The sequence below is a fragment of the Lactuca saligna genome, chromosome 3 (genome assembly GCF_052625555.1).
Source record: "Lactuca saligna cultivar CGN05327 chromosome 3, ASM5262555v1, whole genome shotgun sequence".
NCBI lineage: Eukaryota > Viridiplantae > Streptophyta > Magnoliopsida > Asterales > Asteraceae > Lactuca > Lactuca saligna.
In genome coordinates, this window is record NC_136419.1 from 199972880 (window position 1) to 199997700 (window position 24821).

The 24821-nt window shown below is 33.6% G+C and overlaps 2 protein-coding genes across 2 annotated transcripts; one reads left to right on the plus strand and one right to left on the minus strand.

Moving 5' to 3' along the window:
• Positions 1 to 13064: 13064 nt before the first annotated feature.
• Positions 13065 to 17727, minus strand: LOC145037737 (glucose-inhibited division family A protein). The gene is made up of 13 exons (XM_078986443.1): positions 17360 to 17727; positions 16344 to 16492; positions 16137 to 16228; positions 15955 to 16068; positions 15363 to 15693; positions 15022 to 15201; positions 14876 to 14956; positions 14567 to 14785; positions 14306 to 14448; positions 14057 to 14223; positions 13767 to 13984; positions 13562 to 13654; positions 13065 to 13473 (listed from the first exon to the last, which is right to left on the minus strand). Exons 1-13 carry the CDS (start codon positions 17547 to 17549, stop codon positions 13315 to 13317), a joined length of 2136 nt encoding a protein of 711 aa, XP_078842569.1. The 5' UTR covers positions 17550 to 17727; the 3' UTR covers positions 13065 to 13314.
• Positions 17728 to 19337: 1610 nt separating this feature from the next.
• LOC145036313 (protein FAR-RED ELONGATED HYPOCOTYL 3-like) lies at positions 19338 to 23613 on the plus strand. Its single transcript, XM_078984761.1, has 3 exons — positions 19338 to 20391; positions 20478 to 20683; positions 23530 to 23613. The coding sequence occupies exons 1-3, from the start codon at positions 19338 to 19340 to the stop codon at positions 23611 to 23613; spliced, it is 1344 nt and encodes a 447-aa protein (XP_078840887.1).
• The last annotated feature ends 1208 nt before the right edge of the window (positions 23614 to 24821 follow it).

A 24821-nucleotide genomic window follows, 5' to 3' on the forward strand; every position in this document is an offset into this window, starting at 1 on the left:
GCAGGTTTGCGGGTGACAAACGTCATTAATGTTTACGATGTCTGCAATACGTCATAAGGTAGAACGTCCATCAGTATGGTTATAAGAACTCACAAGAAGAAAACAACGACACATTTATGTAGTAATATACTTTTCTTAAAAAATCTAGAGAGATAATAACTATATGATTACCCGGTATATACAATAGGGTTATATAAGATTGAAGTCTGGTAGACAGTAGAATGTGTGACCTCCGCCTTACTTCTTGTTCCTTGTTTAGTTGTTGACTTAGGGCAGATTCACCCATTCAACTGCCTATTCAATCTTGGTTATATACAACTTGTATGTACTAAGTGATCATAGGAGGGTAATATCGTCACATCAAGTTTTCAGGGCAAACACATCTTCAACTAGTTTTTACTTATAGATAAAACTAGGTATCATTAAACTAAGTATGATAAATATACTTGTGCTTTTCGGTCATAGAACGATTAAGATTACAAATAAGTTTTATGGAAAATATAGGATTTTCCGGGATAAACATCGCTATTTTTACAAGCAAACATATTTATAGATGGTTCAACACTTAATTACAAACTAGTATAACATAAAGGACCTGTAATGGTAAATTCTGAAATTCCTTAGTTTATACGTCAGAGTTATATATAAATAATATCTGATAGACAGTAGAATGTGAAACTTCCGCCTCATTTCCTGTTCCTTTTTTGGTTGTGGGCTTAGGGCAGATTTACACATTCAATTGCTCGTTCGATATTAGTTTATATATAACTAGTATGAATTAAGTGGTTGTAGAAAGAACTACTGTGGTCACCATTTTACTAAGAATCATTAATGTTAATTCTGTGATTACTTAGTGAATACGTCAAGGTTATATATAATGAAGATCTAATGGGCAGTGGAATGTGTGACTAACGCCTTACTTCATGTTCCTTGTTTGGTTGTGGGCTTAGGGCAGATCCACACATTCAATTGTTTATTCAATCTGTATTATATATAATTTGTATTCACTAAATGATTGCAGAAGGAACAGAAACGGTTATTTTCACAACTAGCATTTTAGCTAGGAAAGTTTATTCTAGTGTAATCATCCAACTATTGTAAAACATATACTCTAAGTAAATATCACTCACTGCTCATTTAAATCCACCTTTCATGTTCAACAAAGAGTCTGGAACCCTAAGAACCCTGGTTTAAGTCCATTATGGACTAGAATTTCCTTATTGGGCCTAATGGACCAATAAGCATTTAATTCAACTCTATTGGGCTTAAAAACCCTATTTGGATTCTAATCGGACCCAATTCATAAATCTATAACATTTTTGACCATTTGGGCCTAGAATGATTCATTCTAACCCTAATGGGCCTTATTGGGCCATAAATGGATTAATTAGCCCTAATGGGCCATAAACTCATTCCTTTGTACCATATTGGGCCGTGAACATCAATGAATGCCTAATGAGTCGAAAAGTATTATTGGGCCTAGGAAATTCGAACAAAGCCAAGAAATTAAGCCCAACACCATTTTTCCTTCATTCCATTAGTCCATTCTCGGCCCAAGTAAAAAAAATGAAAAAAAGGAAAAAAAAAAAAGAGAGAGAGAAAAGAGAAAGGAAAGGGAGGATTCCTTAACCCTTGACACATAATCTTTATTTGTTGGGTATCCATGCAAGGGTGCATGTACCCATGCACCTATCACACCACCATTAATCAACTCCATATCTCTCCCCTCTCTTCTTCTACTCACGGCCGAGAGCAAGAAACACACACACACACACATCTTAAAAATTTCTTTCAAAACTCTCTCAAACACTCAAGAACACCCTCCTTCCTTCCATCCAAATTTTCGAGAATTCCAAGAGTTTCAAGAAGATCTTCACCAAAGATCATCAATCCTAGGTAAGTCATCGTCACATCCAAGCTAAGTAACTTAATTATTATGCTAGATCGCTCCTCATAAACATTTTTTTGTGATCATACTCTTAGAAAACCCCTTAAGTTCAAGATCTACTCAAGGATAGCTTGCTAGGGCCGAAACCTCCATCTTTTCTTCACCAAACCAAGAACAAACAAGCAAGGTGAGTTCATACCCCCTTGTTTTCGGTTTTCATATCATTTTTGGGGGAGAATGCAAGTAAAATGTGTAGATTTATGTGTTATATGCATGTCTTGTGTGATTTCTTAGTTTATTTTGTAAAAATGTGTTAGATCTTAACAATCTCAATATTTTAAGTAACATTGAGCAAAGATCCATGAACTAAGACACCTTATACATCATATTATCACTCCTTCTTGTCTTATCTTGAAAATTTTGTTTCCTGGGTCTACCGGGTGTCAAAATTCCTTCACAAACGTGGAATACGATGTATATATTCCATTTGTAAAGTAATACCCAAACTTATACTCATGTACATTCATTGTGAAAGGAGCATCTGGTGGCTTTCTTGGCAAAAGATCCTCGAATATTGATTACTGATCAAGAACGTTTACATCGTTCTTGGAACCTGCAACCCTAAAAAAAATCATGCCAAATCCATAAGTCTTGGGAAGTAATAACCTCTAATACCAACGAAGGCGTTCCATGATGATCACTTTATTATTGGCCTTTCCACACCATGGGACAATTTCTCCATGTCCACTTTGTGAAACCAGTGCTTCCAAGAATACTTTGAAAACTATGTCTTTGTTTGTTCGCCACATATAGTTGTTTCATATCATTCAATGAAGGTTTGCGCAAGTATTTATCATCAAAGGTTTCAACACCTCTTTACAATCTATACAAACTTTCTCGGGCAGTTCTCTTGGAAACTCTCATATAATTGTTAGTTGAATCAGGTGACTCCCCCATAGCCATAATCTTAATCGTCAAAACACATTTATGTAACCATGTGAAACCTCACTTACCTTTAGCATCGTACCTCATTTGGAAAAGTTCATACCTAAGCATTTATTTAATAGGTAAAAATGTGTATTTATTTTATCTAAAAGCTACATTATAATTTACAAAACTTGAAAGAAACAATACTAGCTTTCCAATGTGTTGACTATCTGTTCAAACACATTTTTTCGCAAACAAACCTTCTTTTGAAATCTCTAGGTTGGCAGACGCAATTATCCGAAAAATAATCGTTAACTAGACATCGATACCTTTCTTCGCGATCTCAGTTTAACGTCGCACATCATATGATTAGTGGAGCATGATCTAGTTGTAGTAGCACGCATGTAGAATACAAGTACATCATATTCACAAAGATATTGACGCCGTGGTTATCATCTTTAAACATTTGAAAAGGATCAAATGGATCCATTTTTTTTTTTTTTGAAATATTGAAAGTTTATATGAAATAGAAAGAAAGAAAAGAAAGTGGTAAAAATTGGTATCGTTTTTATGTATTTATATGTGAGTTAAGTTGAAAAAAAAAATTACTTTGTGATCGTTCCTCAACGGTCTAAATTGTGACCAATTGCAAGCCAATTTCAATTTGTTGCCTCTCATTTCCATGAAAACACACAACAACATAAAGCCTAAAAACGCCCAAGTGGGCGATGTTGCACACTGTAATGTCTGCATATTCGGGTTAGTCAATTTAGAGATAATAAACGTCAAAAAATGACTTTTCAATGGAACAACGCTGAAATCCGAGTTATAAAGAAGAAGTTATGATCTGTCGAAGTTTTGCGGCAAAATCGGCATGACACAACATAACGTAAAAAGTGAATTTTTAATAAATTACTTTTTAGCCTTATAAATCAAAACTAAAGTCGTAATATACTTTAAACCGAGAACTTGCATAAAAAGAACGTCTAAATCTAACTTGGTATGAGGAAGTTAAGATTATTCTAAGATTTAGCATAACAATGCACAGCCCGGAATTCGAATTTTAGATCGATCGATTTTTAGCCAACACAACCTAAGTGATAATTGAATATCTCATTAATAGGAGTTCAACGATAAAAAGATAGTCGAAAACGGAGTCCGTATGTGGAAATTATGAATTTTACACGGTCGTTAACAATATAATCTTCTCGTACTAGTAAATTTAAAATTGGTCGAGAATTAGTCGACAGAGTCAATAGGAGAGTTGTAGTTCTTGTCAATACCTACGTGTGGATATAAAGAACATCAAAAACAGAGCTCGTATGCAAAAGTTATGGATTTTAGAAGATAATTAATTATTGGAATAACCAGGATGCGACATGTGGCGTGATCTGAGCCACGACTTGGCACCAGATGGTGACACCTGGACACGAACGCCTTGCATTCATCAAGGGAATGCCTCACATTTGGACCAAACTCAACCTATAAATAGAGGCGCAAATCACCCCAAAAACTCACACCTTTCCCATTATTTCTCTCTCAAATATCTCTCTAAACCCCTCCCAACCTTTAGTACTTCCTGAGTACTAGAGGCAAGTCCTGGAGCATCAGAAGGCTCAGAGAAAAAGAGCTTTTGGCTCAGAAGTTCTGCTCCCGCAGAGCCCAGTTCCTAGCCAAACCCCCGGTAAGTGAGATATGTTTACCCTACTCTAAATATAGCTTATGTTTAAGTTTATTATTGTTATTATGAACTTATAAACAATATATATATATATATATATATATATATATATATATTATAAAATATAATATAAAAAGTGTTATTATAATATCTTTTAACTACTCGCGGTACAGGGATTATGGTTTAAAGGGCCGCATAGGTTGTTGGATTCTAGAAGTGTTATCATGCCAAAATGGTACTGCCCTCCGGTGTTCCATGTCCGACCCCTGCCTGTACATAGTGGTTGAAAAGTATTGTTTAACACTTATAAAACAATATCGCTCATAAATAGTCGCGATAAATATTAGACTAAAATCTAGTGGTAATAATAATAGGTTTCGTCGAATGAAATTATATTGTTAGAAGAGAAGTGTTGTCCGAGTTGGAATTATCAGTTTAACAAGTGAGTGCATAGTTACTTTTATCTTACACATAGATATGAAGTATTTAATATAAATTACGTGTTATGTGTGCATATTATTTGTGCTCTTGATATCTATGTTTGATGAACCGAATGTACATATTTTATTTTGTCACACCCCCGAACCAAGGATGGCGGAAACGTCCGGGGTTGGAGGACTTCATGTGTAGTATCATAACAACGAGTATCATAGTGCTCAAAGTAAATACAACCATTTTTCATAAATATAATTGAAAAAAATTACATCGTAGCATGTGTTCACATATTTCAAAATCAATTACATTATGATGACCGAATGAAATGTTTGATGTCTGAGTGTACCATCCTCAAAAGTTGTTGTTATCTGGTTCACTAATTCCCTAAGAATACAAGTAGTTTCGAAAATATGTCAACAATTAAGTTGGTGAGTTCATAAGCTTTTGTATGTGGTGGTTGAAATTCTTTCCTTGTAAAAATAATGTTTGTTCCAGAAAATCAAATATTTTCCTTTTTAAAACATATTGTAGTCTTAAATGTCAAGACTGAAATATACAAGTAATTTTTCCATACTTAAAGTAATTTATGCAAGTTTAAATCGACATAAACCCGTTTAATTAAAAGTAAAACCCGTAAATCTTATGTTTGTTAACACCCCGTGTGAGTTATTATAACCATGCTATGACCTAGTCGGCCTCGTATACGACGTTCTTCAAGCGTCGCAAAGTTAAATGACACTTGTCACCCCTGACCTGCCGGCCGAGCTGTTGCAAGCAGCTAGAGTGTGGATTTGTCAGACCCAATATAGATCTATACACAACTATCACGCTCTCCCTACAAGAGACTCTGGTTACAATTACAATGACTTTTAATGCATTACTTTAGAAGTAACGTGAAGCGAATATCTCACAAATTTATTAATTAACAGATTTACATGAACTGAACTGAAAACCTTTTTTGTATAAACCCGATACTTTGTATTTGTACCCCGTTTATATGAAATGAAAACCTTTTGTAATGAGTTCGAAATGTAAATGAAACATAAACTATACCTATTATAGTTTAACATAATTGTTTGTAATGTATATAAAGCATAAACTATACTTACTATAGTTTATCAAAATGTTTTTAATGTATAGTAAACCTTTTCTGTGTAAGTAGATTGTATAGTAAAACATGACTATTTTTTTTATGCTTCATCTTGTATTATTTGTAACGATAAAGACCTCTTACAATTTAGTAAACAATTTTTCTGTTATATAAGTGTAGTTCAACATAAAATCACATATAAAATATGAAGTTATCAAAGAGTAACACTTTGCTCGACATGTTACAAAGTGTTATGAAAGTTGTAAACTTGTAAATTCGTTTTTACCATTTTCTGCACTGTTTTAGAAAAATCACAGAAAAATCATACGGAGTTGAAAACTAAATCCATAAACATAGAGAGCTTATAAAATGTGTCTAGTTTGTTCATCATTTTTTTTATGATTTTTAGAAGTCTCTAACTGGTGTGAAAACGTTCATATTCACATATTGATCCGAATTCGTAGCTACAGTGATAGGCAGTTTTGTAAAAATCATCATAAATTGTATAAAAATCGTGTGAGTATGTTCAAGTAGTCATTTTAAAGGTATGAACCTGAAATATTTTCATAGTAAACAGTTTTGAAAGATTTTAAGTTTAGGTCGGTCAAAACAGTTCGTAAATGGAACTCAACTTTTCTGTGGAAAGCTGATGTTTGAGTTTTGTTAAGTTTTTGGTAATTTAACTTGTATTCTCCCCCTAAAACTTGAAGAAAACATGAAAATGTGGGGGTATGAACTCACCTTGAGTGATCTCTTAGGATGGATGATGAAGGAGATAAGTTTCCAAATCAAGAACACTTGGGAGATGCTTGAAGATTCGAAAATTCTATGAACTATATGATGATATTTGTGTAAGGAATCCATGATTTGAATGAAAGGATGTAAGATAATAAAGTGTAGGATGAATTTACTTACCAAAATTGAAGGAGAATGCTCAAGAACAACCTTCAATTTTGAGTTTTAGAGAGAGAAAGTGAGAGAGAGAAATAGGTTTGCTTCTTGGTGAAAGTGTGAGTAATGTGGGAGGAGAGGTAATGATTTCCATCCCTTACTCATGATCATATGCTGGAGAAAGAGGGTGAAAGGACAAATAGTTGAATAGGTAGGGATGAATAGTGACTGGGGATGGTCATGGAGTGGGTGTGGAGGATAGCTTATGTCATAACTTTAAGGCAAAGTCAACACTCCACCTTAATATCTCACCCAATAGATTTTATTCTTAGATAAATTTTTCCCTCAAAATGTGTTTAAATTGTGAATATATAGGGTCTTATATGTCCAAATACGAGTTTGGGTGAAAATCCCACGTCAAAATCATGAAAAACGGGCTTAAAACGCGAAAATGATCGAAAACCGGGAAAAGATGCGAAACCTGCGAAATTCTGAGTTCAGGGCCGAGGGTTCGGTCCTAACATGCTTATAACCGAAGGGAGTTTCGGTTTTTGATGAGAACTAAGAGGAGGTTCGACCGAGGAATCTCGTAGGCGAAACCGTCAGAGGGAACCGAAAGCGAAGGGGCGAAGGCGAAGGCTGGTTCGGACCGAAGGCAGTTCTCGGTTGACTTTTGGGGTTTCGGCTTCGGCTCTTAAGTAGTTCGGTCCAACTAGTTTCGGTCTATGAGAGGTTTCGGTCTATATGAGAGGTTTCGGTCCAGGAGGCTTCTCAGGGTTTCGCTTCTAAGAGGGTTTCACTTCTAAAGAGCCGTTTCACCAATCATCTTCCCGTTTTGTGTGGTTTTTGGCTCCTCTAAGGGTCGGGATGCCCCAAATGATTATAAAAATAGCTGAGGGAGGTTATGAGAGAGATCTGGGAGAGATTTGGGAGAGAGAGATTGATAAAGAGAGATTGAGAGAGACTTTGTTTGTGACCTTTTGGATGTTTAGCTTCGCAACGCAAGGTTTGTAAACCCTGTTAAGCCTCGCTATGAATGTTATACGCCCCCGTGGGGGTATGAAATAACGTTTTAATGAGTAATTCCATCACTTGCCCTGATTAGGGTTTAGATTTTCTGAACACGCAAAGACTCAAGTGATACTTTGCATAAAGATAGTGTGTTGTACTATAGTAAACACGATGTAAACCCTAATATACAAGGTTTAATTGAGTTGACCGGTTTGACTTGTTGACTTTATTTGACGTTGACTTGACCGGAATTTGACGGTTGTCACATATTTGATGTAAACTATATATGTATTTTATACCTATAAAAATATTGGGCAAAGATGGATAAATGAATGATGAGGGATGAAAGCTGATATAGATGAACATTGGCATCTGCGCCACAGCCTATAGATGTTTTTGAACAACGATGTACTCTAAACATCCTGGAAGTTGTGCCTAAAGGATAATATCGGCAGTTGTGCCTAATAGAGAACATCATAATCCTGACAGTTGCGCCTAATAGAGAACATCATAATCCTGGCAGTTGCGACTAATAAAGAACATCATAATCCTGGCAGTTGCGCTTAAAGGATAGTATCGACAGTTGCGCCTAATAGAGAACATCATAATCCTGGCAGTTGCGCCTAATAGAGAACATCATAATCCTGGCAGTTGTGCCTAAATGATAATATCGGCAGTTGCGTCTAATAGAGAACATCATAATCCTGGCAGTTGCGCCTAAATAATAAAATTGGTAGTTGTGCCTAATAGATAACATTGGCAGTTGTGTCATTGACAACGATGGACTTCATGTCTATTCCTTAGGAGAATCCTTAAGAATGAATGAGTGAAGGATAGATGATTCTTAGGGTAGATCCTAAATAAATAAAGAAGATAATGTGGATGGGTAATTGGTTTAATTGTGTGATGATGAAACATAATAACTTTATTATTGTGGGTTGAAAACCCTATGTACTCACCAGGTTTCTAACCTGACCCACTCAGTTTATTTGTATCACAGGTATCGATACGAAGCTACATTACACTGAGAGATTAAAGGAGATGTAAATCACTAGTGTAAATGAATGTAAGGTCTGTTTATGCTTATGTTTCTGTATTGGCGATGATATCCCAAAGTTTTAATATAAACAAAATACATTTCTTCGGAAATGCTTTGATAATATATTTATCATGTTCTTTTGGGAACAAATTCCGCAATATTATTCTTTAAAAAAAGATAGTCTGGTTTTTAAATAAACACAAATAAAACTTTTAAAATGACCGTGAATTTTGGGATGTCATATACATGTTATATCGGCGTTATTTGCTTGAAAAATCAGAAAACGCGATAGGGCGTTGCCCGTACCCGATAGTCTAAATAATAAAAATGTTATAGTTTTAAGCGTAATAATCATAAACATTAAAAAATATAGTTATGATCTCTTTTTGTAGGCTAAACTCAAATCTCTTGTAGGTTTGAATGGGTTCCATTAACAACACCTTGTTAAAAACTATTTTAGATTTTTTTTTCCAGGAAAATTAAGTAAACTAACCCATATAAACGAGTATTTTAATAATAATAATAATAAACTTAATTTTTTTTTTTAAATATCACTTTCTCCGGAATTGAGAGTTCCAAAGTCAGGGTATTCATTTTTTTTTAAATTACCACTTTCTCCAGAATAAAGTATTATGGAGTCCAGGTATTCATTATGAAGCTCTGCGTGACCACTTTTTCCGAAACAAAGCATCCCAGAGTAGGGGTACTCATTCCATATTTCTGATTCAAAATAAGAATATCCGTACATTCCGGACTACCGCTGTCAGAAACAGGAATCTATGTACGATTGTCAGACTTGTACTTTGAAGTGATAATACAAAGTCACGAACACACGTTTCAGACGCTCGTCCCTACATATATATGTGTCTGCATGTACGTAGAAAATTACTTCTGATCATCCGTAATTATCTCTTATAACTACTTGAAGATGAGTTTCCTAGAGACTGATCATGAAGAAAGCTTTAGCAACTTGCATGTTTACCTACACAACTATAACACCCAGATCCCAAGGTACTTTATATTTTGAAATTTTGGTATCTAAAGGTTTGTCACAGCGTGGTGGGGAGGCACCATGACGTGCCAAGTTAAAGATGAGTCTGCATAGTTCATTTAAGCGGCCACGACATAGCAGTATTAACCACAATGTGGCATCTGGCAAGTGAGAAACCCTATTTTCTGGGTTTTGCTCCCTATTTAAAAGAATGAGGAGGCTAGGATTTTCTAACCCTCAGCCTCCATCAGCCTTTTTGAGATCTGAGAAACCCTAAATTCCATCATCTCTTATTTTGAGCCCTTTTGGTGTTCTTTAAAGCCTTTGAAGGAAGAAAGAAGAAGAAATGAGCTAAGATTCAGCAAGCTAGTCATCATCCTTTGTCTTGGCACTCTTCTAGACCTTTGTAAGTGTCTAAGACTCTATTTTTATCATGGTAGGTTGCTATATATTATGTTTTATCCCTTAATCTTCATGTTCTTGTGGGTTGGAGTGATGGGATCTCATAATGTTTGCAACTTTATGAATCTCTAGGACATTTGACATGACTGTTGGTTTGGATCTGGATTCTAGTTGGGTTTTGAGCCATGCATGAGATTTTCATGAAACCCCCTTATTTTAACTCATTATGGCTTCAAGACATTGGAGATGCATGTCTATAAATCACCAGCTTTTTGTGTTGGTTTTGATAATAGAACTGATCCGGAGTAAATGTGTTATGGACTTTTCGGAATAAGTGCTTAATGGGGAAAGTCATGCCTTATTTAGCCCATTTGAAACCTAAGGTTTGAGATTTTGACCTTTTGGGTGGTCTTAACGGTTTCCTTCTAGACCTGGTTTCAGACCAGATCTAAGCTTTAGAGTTCTTAGGATCGAAGAAAGCAGCTTAACCCATTAAGCTGTTGAAAACCCAGTGCACACGACATGGTATTAGGTCGCCACGGCGTGATGATGGGGAAAATCATGACAGCTTGTTTACTGGAGGGCCACGACGTGGACATAGGTGGCCACGACGTGGCGGTTGATTTAGTCAACGTTGACCATTGAATTTTGACTTAAGTTGACTTTTGGTCAAGCACCTAGTTTGATGGTAACATTTGAACACATTTAACAAGTTTGATGGCAATTATATACCAAAAAAAAATGCTTAGATGTGAACAAAATGAAAAGTCCATTACCCTCCTAAGTCATTTTTCCAAATTCAAAGAGCAATTGTTATCGGTTTACATAAACTTTTTTTATTTAACTTTGATTGGTTGATGAAATTAGTTGCGGCCAGTTTATGCTCGGGAACCATCATGATTCAATTTTGAACATGTACAAGTGTTTTCAGTTCGCGTAGAGTTCAAGTCTATTAACTATAAAATTAAAGTTATGTTAAAATCATAAATCAAAATATTTTCTTATAACATATTAACCGGTGAAAAGTAAATTATATGGTTTTAATAACAAAAGAAATATAAAATAAAATAAAACATGTGTAAATAAATAAATAAATATATATATATATATATATATATATATATATATATATATATATATATATATATATATATATATATATATATATATATATATATAATTGTAAGTAGTTATAGAAAATAACTAAAACTGAATTCTAAATAATATGGTAGCTTACCTGGAAAAAAAAAATTTGTGAGTATTATATCAAAGTCGTTGAGCACGAGATCCAATAATATATGTTTAAGATGCTAACCACATTAGGCAAAAGATCCAAAGATGCTAACCACATCGGACACAAGATCCAAGAATATAATTGTAAGATGCTAACCACATCATGAAGAAAAACTCCAACAGTCCATGACTTTTCTTCAGTTCTATTTCTCGAGTTCATGGGTTGCGATTGGTTAAAAATGTTAAATGTGACTATGGATATCGAGATCAAATGGGGACTCCTTAGACCAATCTCAACCCTAGAAGAAGATTTGTTGGATGCCTTATTTTTTTGGTATTATATTTGAATCCTGAAAAGTTAATATGTTATTGTTATTTTTGAATTAATTTTAACCTATTATAAACAACACCATAAAAAGAATGAAAATTTGATATAGGAGGGTATTGAACTTTTCATTTTTAGGCAAAAAAATATATACAATTAACCATCAAACTTTTTAAATGTGTTCAAATGTTACCATTATCACCTAAGATAGTCGGTGACAATAGTAACATTTGAACACATTTAACAAGGTGATGGTCAATCGTATACAAAAAAAAATACCTAAAACTTAAAGTATATTACCCTCGTAAGTCATTTCCCATTAAAATATTTACTTTCTTAGAAAAAATATAATGTTCATCGGTATAGATCCATTTACACGGGTAAATGTTATTGCCCTGTGTGATTCAAGGTGCATAATATTAACTTTCCTCTTTCATCAACCCTTCAAGGTGCATAATATTAACTTTCCTCTTTCATCAACCTTGCATTCAAAATTTCTCAAGCTTCATGATAACAAGACATTCCAAACTTATTACTATTTCTTTAAGCCAATAAATTATTAAAATTTTCATATTGCAATGACTTCAATATATTTAAGAACATACATCTATCAATACGTTAACCATATACTTTTATTCATGTTTAAGTTACAGGAATGAACAACATATCTATACATATGGGATATCTTTCAAAAAGTTTCAATATTTTGGGTAATTTTTAATAAAATCCTAAATTTTATTTTTTGAATAAAAAAAATCCTGACTTTTTTAGTAAAAAAATAAAATTTAAGACTTCATCAAAAATTTACCCAAAATATTAAGATAAATTTACCCAAAATATTAAGATTTTTTTGAAGACATCCCCTAATACATATTTACTCAGAAAATCTAGAATGTGAGTATAAAAATACGTAAGATCGTTAACTACCACACTTTTCAAAGCCATTTAAAATTTCGTAAATTGGTTCTTGAAGCTCAAAAAAGCTTAATTTTCTAAACTCTGCCTCGTTTCCACACATTAAAAAAAATATAATATTGTTAGAAATTACATAAAAGCATTAAAACACGACACCTATGTGAAGTGATTTTAGTGAGAATAGCTCGCAATTTTATCATTGTCACTACACAAAATCCAATTAGCAAACATCGAGATGATATTTTAAGACATACAAAACTAATGCAATAAATAATGTCTGAATTCTGAAACCCTTATCTGAATGCATCTGATTCTCCTACATAAATAGTATCTCGATATATCTGCAATGTTTGATGAAAGTAAATAACTATTACATTATACATTATATTCACATTTCACTATTTCAATGTCTTGTCAAAATTACCAACTTGCCCTGTTGCACAATGTTGAAAACTTTTCGGAAATAACTCATTTTTATAATAGAATTTATGTAGAATCTCCAGAAATAACAGAAGCCAAGATCTGGTGTTTTTTTAGTTCTTGAGCTTTTCTACGATTAGACTCCATGATGATAAGAAGTGCTGTGATGTCAGCAGGGCTGACCCCACCAACTCTACTTGCTTGACCAATCGTTTGTGGCCTCACCTTAAAAAAAAAAAAAAAAAACCAAATCTCAAAATCTTTTTATTTTTTTTATAAATATGAGAAACTGATTAATTAAATAATTAATAACCTTTGAGAGTTTTTCACGTGCTTCATGTGATAAAGTGTTCATGGAATTATAATCCAAATCAGCTGGAAGAGGTTTATGTTGTCTGTGAACCATCTGAAACCAAATCGAAAAAAGTCAAATTCTGAAGTCAACTAAGAGGACTAAAGTTGCCAAACCACAAAAGTCAAGGACAAAATTGAAACTTATGAGGACTTATTGACTTAACCTGTTGCAATTGGCTATGTTGGCGTGCGATTAAGCCTTCATATTTGATATCAATCTCAATGCATTCTTTTTCTATTCTCGATAATTCATTATTTCCAAAACCATGTTTTTCCAACACTTTGTATTCAATATGTGGCTTTTTCAGAAGCCCTTCAAGTGTTGAATGATCTTTGACCGGTTGACCAGATAAACACGACACTTCAGCTGCTAATTCTTCACCTGTAACATAACTTTTCTTTTTTTTTTAAATGTTCTTTAATAAAAAAATATATATATACCTTTTAGTCTTACTTGTGACACGAACAGTTTTTAATCTTTTTTTCTCCTCTAAAATCCGAGCTTGTTTTCCTTGATAAGATTTCCATCTTTTATCATTTATTAAACCAATTTCACGCCCTAAAGGAGTCAAACGGCTATCAGCATTATCAGATCTGAGAATCAATCTGTATTCTGATCGACTGAAAAGAAAATTAAAAAAAAAAAAATTATAATAACAAAACTGAATTAAACATTTAATTTAAAAAAAAAATGAGTTATTACCTTGTGAGCATGCGATAAGGCTCACGAAGATCTTTGGTGACAAGATCATCGATTAATGTGCCTATATAACTGCTTTCTCTTTCAAGAACAATAAGAGGTTTTCCATCTGAATGTCTAGCTGCATTTATTCCGGATATTATTCCCTGTGAAGATTGGAATTAAAAGAATTAAATCAATGTCGAGAATAGTGGAATGGAATGGTTGATTCCATTCCTTTTCTGATTCCATTATACGAAAAGAAAAAGGAAAAGGAAGAGAAACCTGAGCAGCAGCTTCTTCATAACCTGTTGTTCCATTTATTTGACCTGAGAAAAAAAGTCCTTGGATTTTCTTTGTCATAAGTGACCTGGCACATTGATGAGCTGGCAAGTAATCATATTCTACAGCATATGCAGGTCTCAACATTGAACATTTCTCTAAACCTGGTAATGTTCTCAAAAGTGGTAACTGTAATCTTTCAGGTAATCCAGTTGAAAAACCCTACAAGATTTATTTTAAATAAAACAAATGTGAATAAATAAATAAATAAATAAATAAAATCCCATTTCAGAAATTGATTATTTAAGAGACCTGAACATAAAGATCAGGAACACTTCGACCTTCTGGTTCAAGGAAAATTTGATGGGAATCCTTATCTTGGAATCTTACAATCTGAGAATAAAAACAGATAATTTAAACAATGCTATAAATAAGATTTTTTTTTTTTTAATTATAACCTTATCCTCAATTGAGGGACAATATCGAGGTCCTTTAGCTTCCACCCATCCTCCATAAGTTGGAGTTTCATGTAAATTATCTCTTATAAGCTGATGTGTCACTTCTGTTGTACGTGTAAGATAACAACACATTTGTTCCCTTTCAATGTGGTAATCAGTATCAAAACTAAACCAATTCACCTGTTCATCACCCAATCATATATTAGTAATTTAGTATTATTAACAACTGAATGATCAAAAAAGAAAAACAATTTTTATTATCAGTTTTGTATAATTCATGTTTTCATCAAAATTTTCAACTATATGTTAAGTAATACGCACAGTGACAAAAATGCAAGAACCTCTTCATCACCATGTTGAGGCTCCAACACAGAAAAGTCAACTGTACGTGAGTCAACTCTTGCAGGTGTTCCGGTTTTTAATCGATCAGTTTCAAATCCAAGTGATTGTAAGTGTTCAGTGAGACCATGTGAAGCTGATTCACCAGCTCTTCCTGCAGCCATTGAAGTTCTTCCAACCCAAACTTTTCCACTCATGAAAGTGCCAGTTGTAAGAACAACAGATTTTGAATAGAAATTCATCCCAAAAAATGTTTTAACACCTTTTACATCATCATTTGTTCCCATTAAAAGATCTGTCACCATTGCCTCCCTAATGGATAAGTTTGGAGTACTGAAAACACAAAAGGGTAGGATAAAAATTAATCTTTTTTTTCATTAAACTTTGGATTAAAAAGTTTAGAGTAGATTGCATTTTTGTTCTCCAAAGTTTTCTCTTGCAATTTTGATCATTGTTCGAAGTTTTTTGTAACATTTTTGGTCCCTTTTCCAAGTAAAATGACTACAAAACCCTAAAATAAGGACCAAAATTGCAAAAAACAACTATACTCAGGGACCAAAAATGTAATTTACTCAAAAGTTTAAGTAAACTTGCCTTTCTACAATCTTTTTCATCTCGATTGCATATTCTCTTTTATCTGTTTGAGCACGCAATGCTCTAACAGCAGGGCCTCTAGAGATGTTAAGCACACGTTTTTGTAGATAACACCTGAAATATTAATAAAGATACAAGTAAAAAATATGTCTATTTAATGGAGGGGTAAAACAGTAAATTACCTATCAGCCATCTTTCCAATTTCACCACCTAATGCATCCACTTCATGCACTAGCTGAGACTTTGCAGGTCCACCAACTGCTGGATTGCAGGGCTGTATCAAACTTGTAATGGTGAGATTTGAGAAATGAAATGATTATTTGGAATTGCATTGTTATTATTTTTAATAAGATAATGAAGAATATGATTATAGGTTAAAAAAAAGTAACCTGCCATGCGATTCGATCAATATTGATTGTTAGAAGAAGAGTTTTTGCCCCTAAACGAGCAGAGGCAAGAGCAGCTTCACAGCCTGCATGTCCACCTCCTACTACTATTACATCATATGTTTCATCACTTGTAACATGATTCTTCCAATCTACAGGGAATTTTTAAAGAAGAAAGTAGATTGTGTCAATATAGAGATCATAAAGAAACACCTTGAAGAAAATATCACATCTGATTTAAGTATCTAGCTATGCAATATATCACCCAAGAGGTGATGGGAAGGTAAAAGGTTGGTTCCTAAATCCATTTTTTCTATTCTATGAAGTGTTTTTGATCTAACTTGTTCTATCAATTCTTTCAATCTCAAATCTTTTTAAGTGAGTGATAAAACCACTAAAAGAAACCTTGTATGACATATATAACTTATCTTGCATACATATATGTTGGAAAAAGATAAAAGGGGAAGAAAGCATCTTGATTTGCATAGAAACTTAAGATTGCCAAAATACATGGAATGATTTGTATGTGCCCTTGATTGAAGCTAACAGTATTTAAGTTACTTGAGTTCCTTCCTCGCCACCAGCAATGGTGGTTCATTTATAGTTTTATACTACACATATCATTCAAATTTCCTACTTACCAAATTTTCTGACTTTGAGTTATCTTCATTAGTTTTTCTATGGACATCAAGAGATCGATTATAATGCAAAGATATAGTTTCGAATTTTGGATCTCAAGCAGATTAATTTCTAAGTTGACAGTCATTCTGATTTCAGGAAAAAAAATCAACAAGAATATGATACCAGATAGAAAAAAAGACAGATGAGCGTGAAACCGATTCTATGCCATTTTTGCATTTGAAAAAAACATCAATTTTGACTAAGAGGTCGCATATGCGGAGTATAGTGGTATACGCATACCAGATAGAAAGAAAAAGAAACTATTCGAAATGAAGGACAACTGTTTGATGAAATGCCAAGACGAAAAATCAACAATAACTATGAACACTAATGTATACCTGGAGAGCTCGATGCAGTGACTGAAAAATGTCGCGGCGAATCTGCGCGGAAGAAGCTGAAGCATAGCCGAGATTTGCAGCTGCGTCTAAGGCTAATAGAGGACGAGCGAGGAGGGCGGAGGAAAGGAAATAGAGAGTAGCAGCGAGAAATTCGAGAAAACTGAATAAGCGAAACGGCCGCTGTGGCCATGTTAGGAGGCTGCGGCGGAGGCGACGGTGACCGTGGTGGTGGCCGTTGGTTAGGGTGGGAGTGGGGGAGAGGATAAAACGGTTCTGAACTTGGAAAACAGGTCAGAGCAAGCCTACTTGTCGTTTAGCTGCATAAGCTTTCAAGTTTCAAGGCACTCTAATTTTCCTGTCTATAGATTACAACCAGGTTATAACCGAGTAAAACAGTATAAAGACTTAAAATTCATAATCATCAAGGGGTTGTTAATAAGACATTATTTAGGCGGGTGCTACTATTAATACCTCTTATTTTCTTGCCCTACCCCTTAATAATTAATTTTTTGGTAAATTAACTTTTATGTAACTTTTTATTTTGCAGCTTTTTCCTATTTACAGTTTTTTATCCAATCAAAAACAATTGTTTACATAGCACACAATAAATTCAAGTTTTTAAAGAGAATTCAACTTTTTCCTGTATATTAATAATATTTATGTTTTGAAGACCGTGTTTTGTTTCTAAAAACACTAAATAATCAAATTTTGAACAATTTACAAAATATACTTACATTGAACTATGATCACCATTAATTCATTTAAACAACCAATAAACAACCGTCAGTTTATATAAACATTAAAAAACCATTCAAGCACTATATGAACAATAATCATAAAAAATTGTTCAACAGTGGAACCAGATTTAACCAACGACTGTCAACTAACCGGTGGTGGCCAAACCAAGCCGGAGACAAAACGAGAGAAATAGAGATCATAAAAAGACCACCGGAACGACCAATTACCATCATAAAACACCTTTTACCATTGCAAATCATCGTTAACCACCATTAACAATCATCGCCGGAAAGATAGAAAGAGAGAAAGAGAAAACGTGGGAAAGACCATCGGAACACCTAGTTCGCCGGAGAAGAGATCATGATAAAGACCACCGTGAGAAAGACCGTCGTTGAAACGTCGGACCAATAGCTATGAACATCGTCAATGGACCTGAAAAAATCGGAGAAGAAACCGCTTGAAACAGCCGCTGGAAATTACATCTTGCATCACTCCACCCTTGACGGCTGATTTTTGTTTGTAGGGTTTAATGAAAGTAAGCATTCTTATATCCTATATATTTATATAAAGAGTCTATCGGTTTAAGAAGATATTCTATTAAACCCCTGAATTATATCTTTTATATTTTTTGCATTTACTTATTTATTTTAATGATTATTTTCTAGTTAAGTACATAAAAAATCATATTAGATAAGTTATTTATAAATATCTTTTGTTGTAATGATATATTTGTTGCATTTATTGTTTTAAAGTAAAAAAAAATACGAATGGGTTTATTGCAAAGTTTATTCTTTGCCAATCATATAAATAAATATGGATTTTATGGTAAAATATTATACATGTAAACAAATGCAAAAGTTGTAATAAAACTATTATATATATTGTTCGTATTATATAAATAAAGTTTATTGTTCAAAGTCATAATTATGATATGTTTGTCTACGATGGAAAAAAATGGCAAGGCGTAAAGAAATATTAATATTAATATATTATACTCTATTTATTGAACATATCATGATTAGTATGTGGTTTTTGTATTTATAATATTATAATAATATGTTTTTTTTGTGAATTTTTATATAGATATGTTTAAGTTGTTTGGAATCAACTTGTCGGCTCGCAACGAAGATGTTCCTACAAAAGAATCAACATTTTCCAATGATTAGGTTATATACTTATACTAAATTGTGATGCTTTGAAGTAAAACATATATACTAAAACACTTGAAATTTAATTTCAGATGTTCAGGTCTTGTGAGGAATTGTTTGAATGGACACAAAACACAGCACGCTCCTTAGGAAATGTCATTATCACTAAAAGATCAAAAGCATATGTGAACGGATTCGTGTATAAAGTCATACTTGCATGTGATCGTAGTGGAGAGTATAAAGCTACTAACACAAGTAGAGTATCTAGAAGCAAAAAGACTAATTGTAAATTTGAATTGCAAGGAAAGTATTCAAAAGTATCTGATCGATGGACACTAAGGGTAAAATGTGATGAACATAATCATGCACCTGCACAACATATGGAGGGTCATCCGTTTGCACGACGGTTATCTATTGATGAGAATCGTTTGGTGGCAAATTTAACAAGAAAGCATGTAGCGCCACGCCATATCTTGTCAACATTGAAGGAGCAAAACGAAAACAATGTATCGGTAATTAAAACAATATATAATGCACAACAAAAGATTCGCATGCACGAGAAAGCAGGAAAAACTCCAATGCAGGTTCTTATGTCCATTTTGCACAACAATAATTATATCTATGAGCTTACTACAGGTGCTTCAAATGAGTTGGAGAATTTATTTTTTGTTCATCCAACATCTTGGAAGATATGGCGTGCATTTCCACATGTGTTGATAATAGATGCCACATACAAAACGAACAAATATAATAAGCCGCTTGTTCAAATAGTTGGTGTGACCTCAACTCAAAAGACATTCTCTATAGGTTTTGCCTTCATACATAGAGAAAATCAGGCCAACTATACTTGGGTGTTAAATTGTCTAAGGTCAACTCTTGAGAATTGCATGCTCCCACGTGTAATAATCACAGATAGAGAGTTGGCACTCATCAATGCATGTGAAACAGTTTTTTCGGATGCTGCCCGATTACTATGTAGATGGCATATTGAGCAAAACATTTTGAAACATTGCAACAAAATTATCAAGTTGAAAAATGATCGGGAGTCCTTTAGAATACAATGGATGTTACTAGTTGAGTCTCCAACATGGATGGCATACACGGAAAACTATAAACGACTTCAATCAATGTTCACAGATTATCCACGTAAGCTTGTTTGTTGACTATGTTTTAAATCAAAACCTTCATATTACTATTTATGTACTTATTTGTTAACTTATTTTATTTCGCAGGTGCTTTGAGATACGTAGAGGATACATGGTTAAATAAGTACAAAGAAATGTTTGTGTCGGTTTGGGTTGATCAACATCTAAATTTTGGAAACCGCACATCCAATAGAGTTGAGAGTGCACATTCCAAGTTAAAGAAATTTCTGGACTCCCCAAATTGTAATCTGGATATATTTGTGCAACATATTACTGAAATTGTGCAATCACAGGTAACTTCGATCAACGAAAGTTTTGAAAACAGCAGATGTTATCGCTACAATCACCACAATTTGAAGTGCTTTCGGTTACTGCGTGGTTTTGTTTCAAACGAAGCTTTAGATATAATATTAGGAGAGTTTCAAAGGTTGAATGATCTAAATTAAGATTCCTCGAATTGTGGTTGCAAACTTCGTAACAGTTGTGGGTTACCATGTGCTTGCATACTTTCTGTCTACTCGAATTCAGGTTCGTACGTTCAACTACCACATACATATAATTTCTAAAATGTTATAAAAATAATTATTTTATATTTCAATTCAGGTGAAGATATACCCTTGGATTCAATAGATATCTTTTGGAGGAAGCTTGATATTTCAGATACGACACCTGTAGTAGACATTATGCATACCATAGAGTTTTTACTGATGGGTTCAATGAGGTATACAATTCAGTGCGTTGGTTTGAAACACCTGCACCTTCTCAATATTGGTTACATATGCCTTTGACTGGTTACCTGATTTCCAACAAGTTTGGTGTGATCGTTCATTGTTTAAGCTACGAACAATCTACGGCATGCTTCCCTCTTTGGAGAGGTCCCGAAGAGTTTTAACCCCACCGAGCCATTACGTTGACATTTGTAAATGGCAACCATTATATGTCGGTGTTTTTGAAAGGAAATTACCCAATGCCTCCTACCACAATGTATTGGAATGCCCATAGAAGCCCATCAGCATCTACATGGGAAACTATGTATTGGCCTCGTTTTGAATTATACAATCAACTTTACAATCAACTTAGGCCTCGTAGTTCTGTAGCACCTTGGATACATATCGATTAAGTGGGAATGTATTTGAACTTTTTTATTATCCGTTGGGTTGAAATATTATTTTATTATGGCCGTGTGTTAAATATAATTCTTTTATATAAAATAATTTTATTAGATGCATGCAAATAATATATAACAAACGTTTTTTGTTTTATAAATTTAAAATATAAAAATATTTTATTGATTTAAGCTTTTATTGACATATGCAAGGAATTGGTATTATTTTTCATAAACCAGAAAACAATATATTTATATTTAATTTTCATTAACATTGAACATTATCTTATATAAATTATCTAAAACTATAATAAAATAAATTCACTCGATATTAAAAACTTAATAAGTAAAATCTGTCAAGTGAAACTTCATTAGAAATTAAAGGGGTGTAATTGAAAATTCTATTAATCTTATAGCTTTTAATCGGACATGAACATTATTTAATATTAAAATAAACAATAACAAGTAAAAATGATAAATTATTACATCAATCAATATCTCACGCTTATTTTTGTGAATTTAAAATTACCCCTGAGAAAAACTTTTTATTAGTATTAAAAGTCAAATAATCACTTAATCATTATAGTCAAAAAAGATAAATTATTACATAATCATTTTAATTGATTAAAGAAAAAGTTAATATAATGATTAGGGGGTATTAGTAGAAGGTAAAGGGGGTATGGTTAGCCTATGCCTATTTAGGCACCCTATTTTTTTTATAAAAGTCAACCAATAATTAACTGTTTAGATTAAACTGCAAATTTGGTTCCTGTGGTTAACAAAAAAATGTGGATAAAATCCAAAAAGTTTTCAATTTGCACCATTGGTTCAAAATCACAAACTTTCCGTGGATTTGGTCTCTGACCAATTTTTACACATTTTATATTTATTTAAATTCTTTTTTATTTAAAAATTAATAAAAAAAACATCATCCACCCCCCCCCCCTCGGTTACCCTCTTCCTTCTTCCCCCTTCTCTCTCTCTCATCCCAAAAAAAACCAGATCCACCTAAATTCACACCCCCTTATCTTAATTTCACCACACTCCATCTCCACCATAGATCCACCGGAAAATCAACAATGCTCGTCGGAATAATGCCTCCCACCTGGTGCGAGGATTTGTGAACAAATATGCGAGAATGCAACTGCAGAGTGAGAAGCAAAGAATACAGGTCACAAGACGAGACCATTTGCGATTGTTGAGGACGGGGAGTGAAATCAATGGTGGTTCTGAAACCCTAAAAAAGTTTCAAAAACACCGGAAATGATTTTGTAGTCCTTGCGAGGAGCTTACGCAGTTCATGAAAAATGATGACAAGTGCTGAAACGCAGATGACGAAAGCCAGTCATTGAAACCCACTGGAACGACACCAAACATCTCAACCAAGAAAGGAACATAAAGAATAAAATTGTTAGAGAAAGTCATTGGTTTGACTTATCAGTGGTGAAACAGTCACAAGGGTTAGAGAAAGCCATCACTTGGTTGTTGTAACTGCAAATGGTGTGACTGAGAAATCGGGCCAAGAAGAATACTTTCCTCGGTGTGTGAGTTGATATACTTGAGATACTAAAATCAGTCTATGTTTATCCTCTCCTATTAGATCGATACCCAAGAAGGACAACTACAGAAGGGTTCTAGAACCTCGGTTATTCTCGATACTATCCATTTTTTTCAATATAAGGTCGATGCATTTGGTTCCAATCCCTTTGTTCATCCTTGACAATTTATTAGGGCTCCAATTTGTTCATCATAAACTTGAAAAATGGATGAAAAACCCAGAAATCTATTACTAGTTTTTGGAGATAACATCCCATATTTGAAACTCATGATAGAAGGATGAAGACTAAATGAGAAAAACATCTCCTTCTTTAGATTAGAAACCCATCTCATTCTTCTGTTTGCAAGTTGAAGGACATGAGATGAAGAGGATGAAGGTTGCCAACATATATCGAAGCGATTTATCTGAGATCGATTGGGTTTTTTTTGTTTAAAAGGGCTTTTTGTTCATATGCATTTATGAGTTTTGATTTGCAGAAAAGTGATGAAGAAGAAGATTGGAAAGAGAGTCAAAAAGAGAGGGAAAGTGAAAGTGGGGTACGGTGGAGAGGGGTGGGGTAGGATTTTATTTTCTATTTTCTTATGATTATTTAAATATTAAAATAAATAAATAATATGTAAAAAGTAAATAATAAGGGTAAAATAGTCTTTTCAAATCCATCAGAGACCAAATCCACGGGAAATTTCTGATTTTGGACATTCCATGCAAATTGGAAACTGTTTGGACCTTATCCACAGTTTTTGCGAAACCATGAGGACCAATTTTGCAGTTTAGTCAACTGTTTATAATAAGCTTTTTTGAAAAACAATGTAATTTCAGCCAATAAACATATTTAAAAAATTAACTAGGGTGTCCATATTGTAATATGAGATATCTTTTTAGCCAAAATCATACATTTAGAAAAATGTTATTTTTATATATAGTTTCATGTTTTGTTTTAAATCTATCCTCTTTATTTTTAAATAACATGTAAAATGGTTTCAAAATATCAATTAAAAATGACAAAATTGCAAAAATGGTCCCTGTGGTATGCATTTTTTTGGGGTTTTAGTCCAAACTCTGACTTTTTTGGCTTCATGGTCCTTTTGGTCATGTTTGTACGTAGATTTGGTCCCTCGTAAAATTGAAATGACTATAATGCCCTTCTAATATATCTTTTTATATTTTTTCTATTTAATTTAAATGAAAAAGAAAATAAATAATTAATTTGGCCTCTCTCTCTATCTCTCTCTCACACACACACACATCGTGCTTCCATTCCATTACCTACCATATTCAAATCATTCACCCAAAGATCGTCCCCTTGATCTTAACCTTCGCTGCTATCTGAGTCAAAGCATTGATGGTATCAGTGACGGTTCTCAAATACGCTTGTGGGCATTGATCTATGATTGATTAATGTATATGTCAGGGTCAGTTATACATGACTAGTATACACCAAACGATTATATAGAGACATTGTAAGGATCATTTCATAAAAAGTTCATAATTCCAAAGTATCAAAACCCTCGTACCAATAGTACCCACTAACGTCAAGCCAAAAACAGGAAACATCGGAAATATACACCCCGAGGCACCAATGTTCTAACAAAACACTCAATCCGAACTAACTTAATACGCAATTCTACAACGTCATTCCGTTTAGTCCGACTAAGTCTACATTGTACCAAACCCACATGTCCCTAAGAAGACCCTTTGCCTTAAACCATTCGAATCCCAAAACCTACGTCACATATAATGGCAAACTAGATGCGAACTTCGAAAAGTT

Bases quoted from the DNA above. Each gene is read 5' to 3' on its own strand.
- LOC145037737 (XM_078986443.1), bottom strand. From the start codon at position 17,549: ATGGCCACAGCGGCCGTTTCGCTTATTCAGTTTTCTCGAATTTCTCGC. The intron at 14,957-15,021 runs GTTATAATTAAA...TTTTATTCTCAG, and splicing joins GTCCCTCAATTGAGGATAAG to ATTGTAAGATTCCAAGATAA. The intron at 13,474-13,561 runs GTTATTAATTAT...TTTTTTTTTAAG, and splicing joins CACGTGAAAAACTCTCAAAG to GTGAGGCCACAAACGATTGG.
- LOC145036313 (XM_078984761.1), top strand. From the start codon at position 19,338: ATGTTCAGGTCTTGTGAGGAATTGTTTGAATGGACACAAAACACAGCA. The intron at 20,392-20,477 runs GTAAGCTTGTTT...TTTATTTCGCAG, and splicing joins AATGTTCACAGATTATCCAC to GTGCTTTGAGATACGTAGAG. The intron at 20,684-23,529 runs GTAACTTCGATC...TTTGATTTGCAG, and splicing joins CTGAAATTGTGCAATCACAG to AAAAGTGATGAAGAAGAAGA.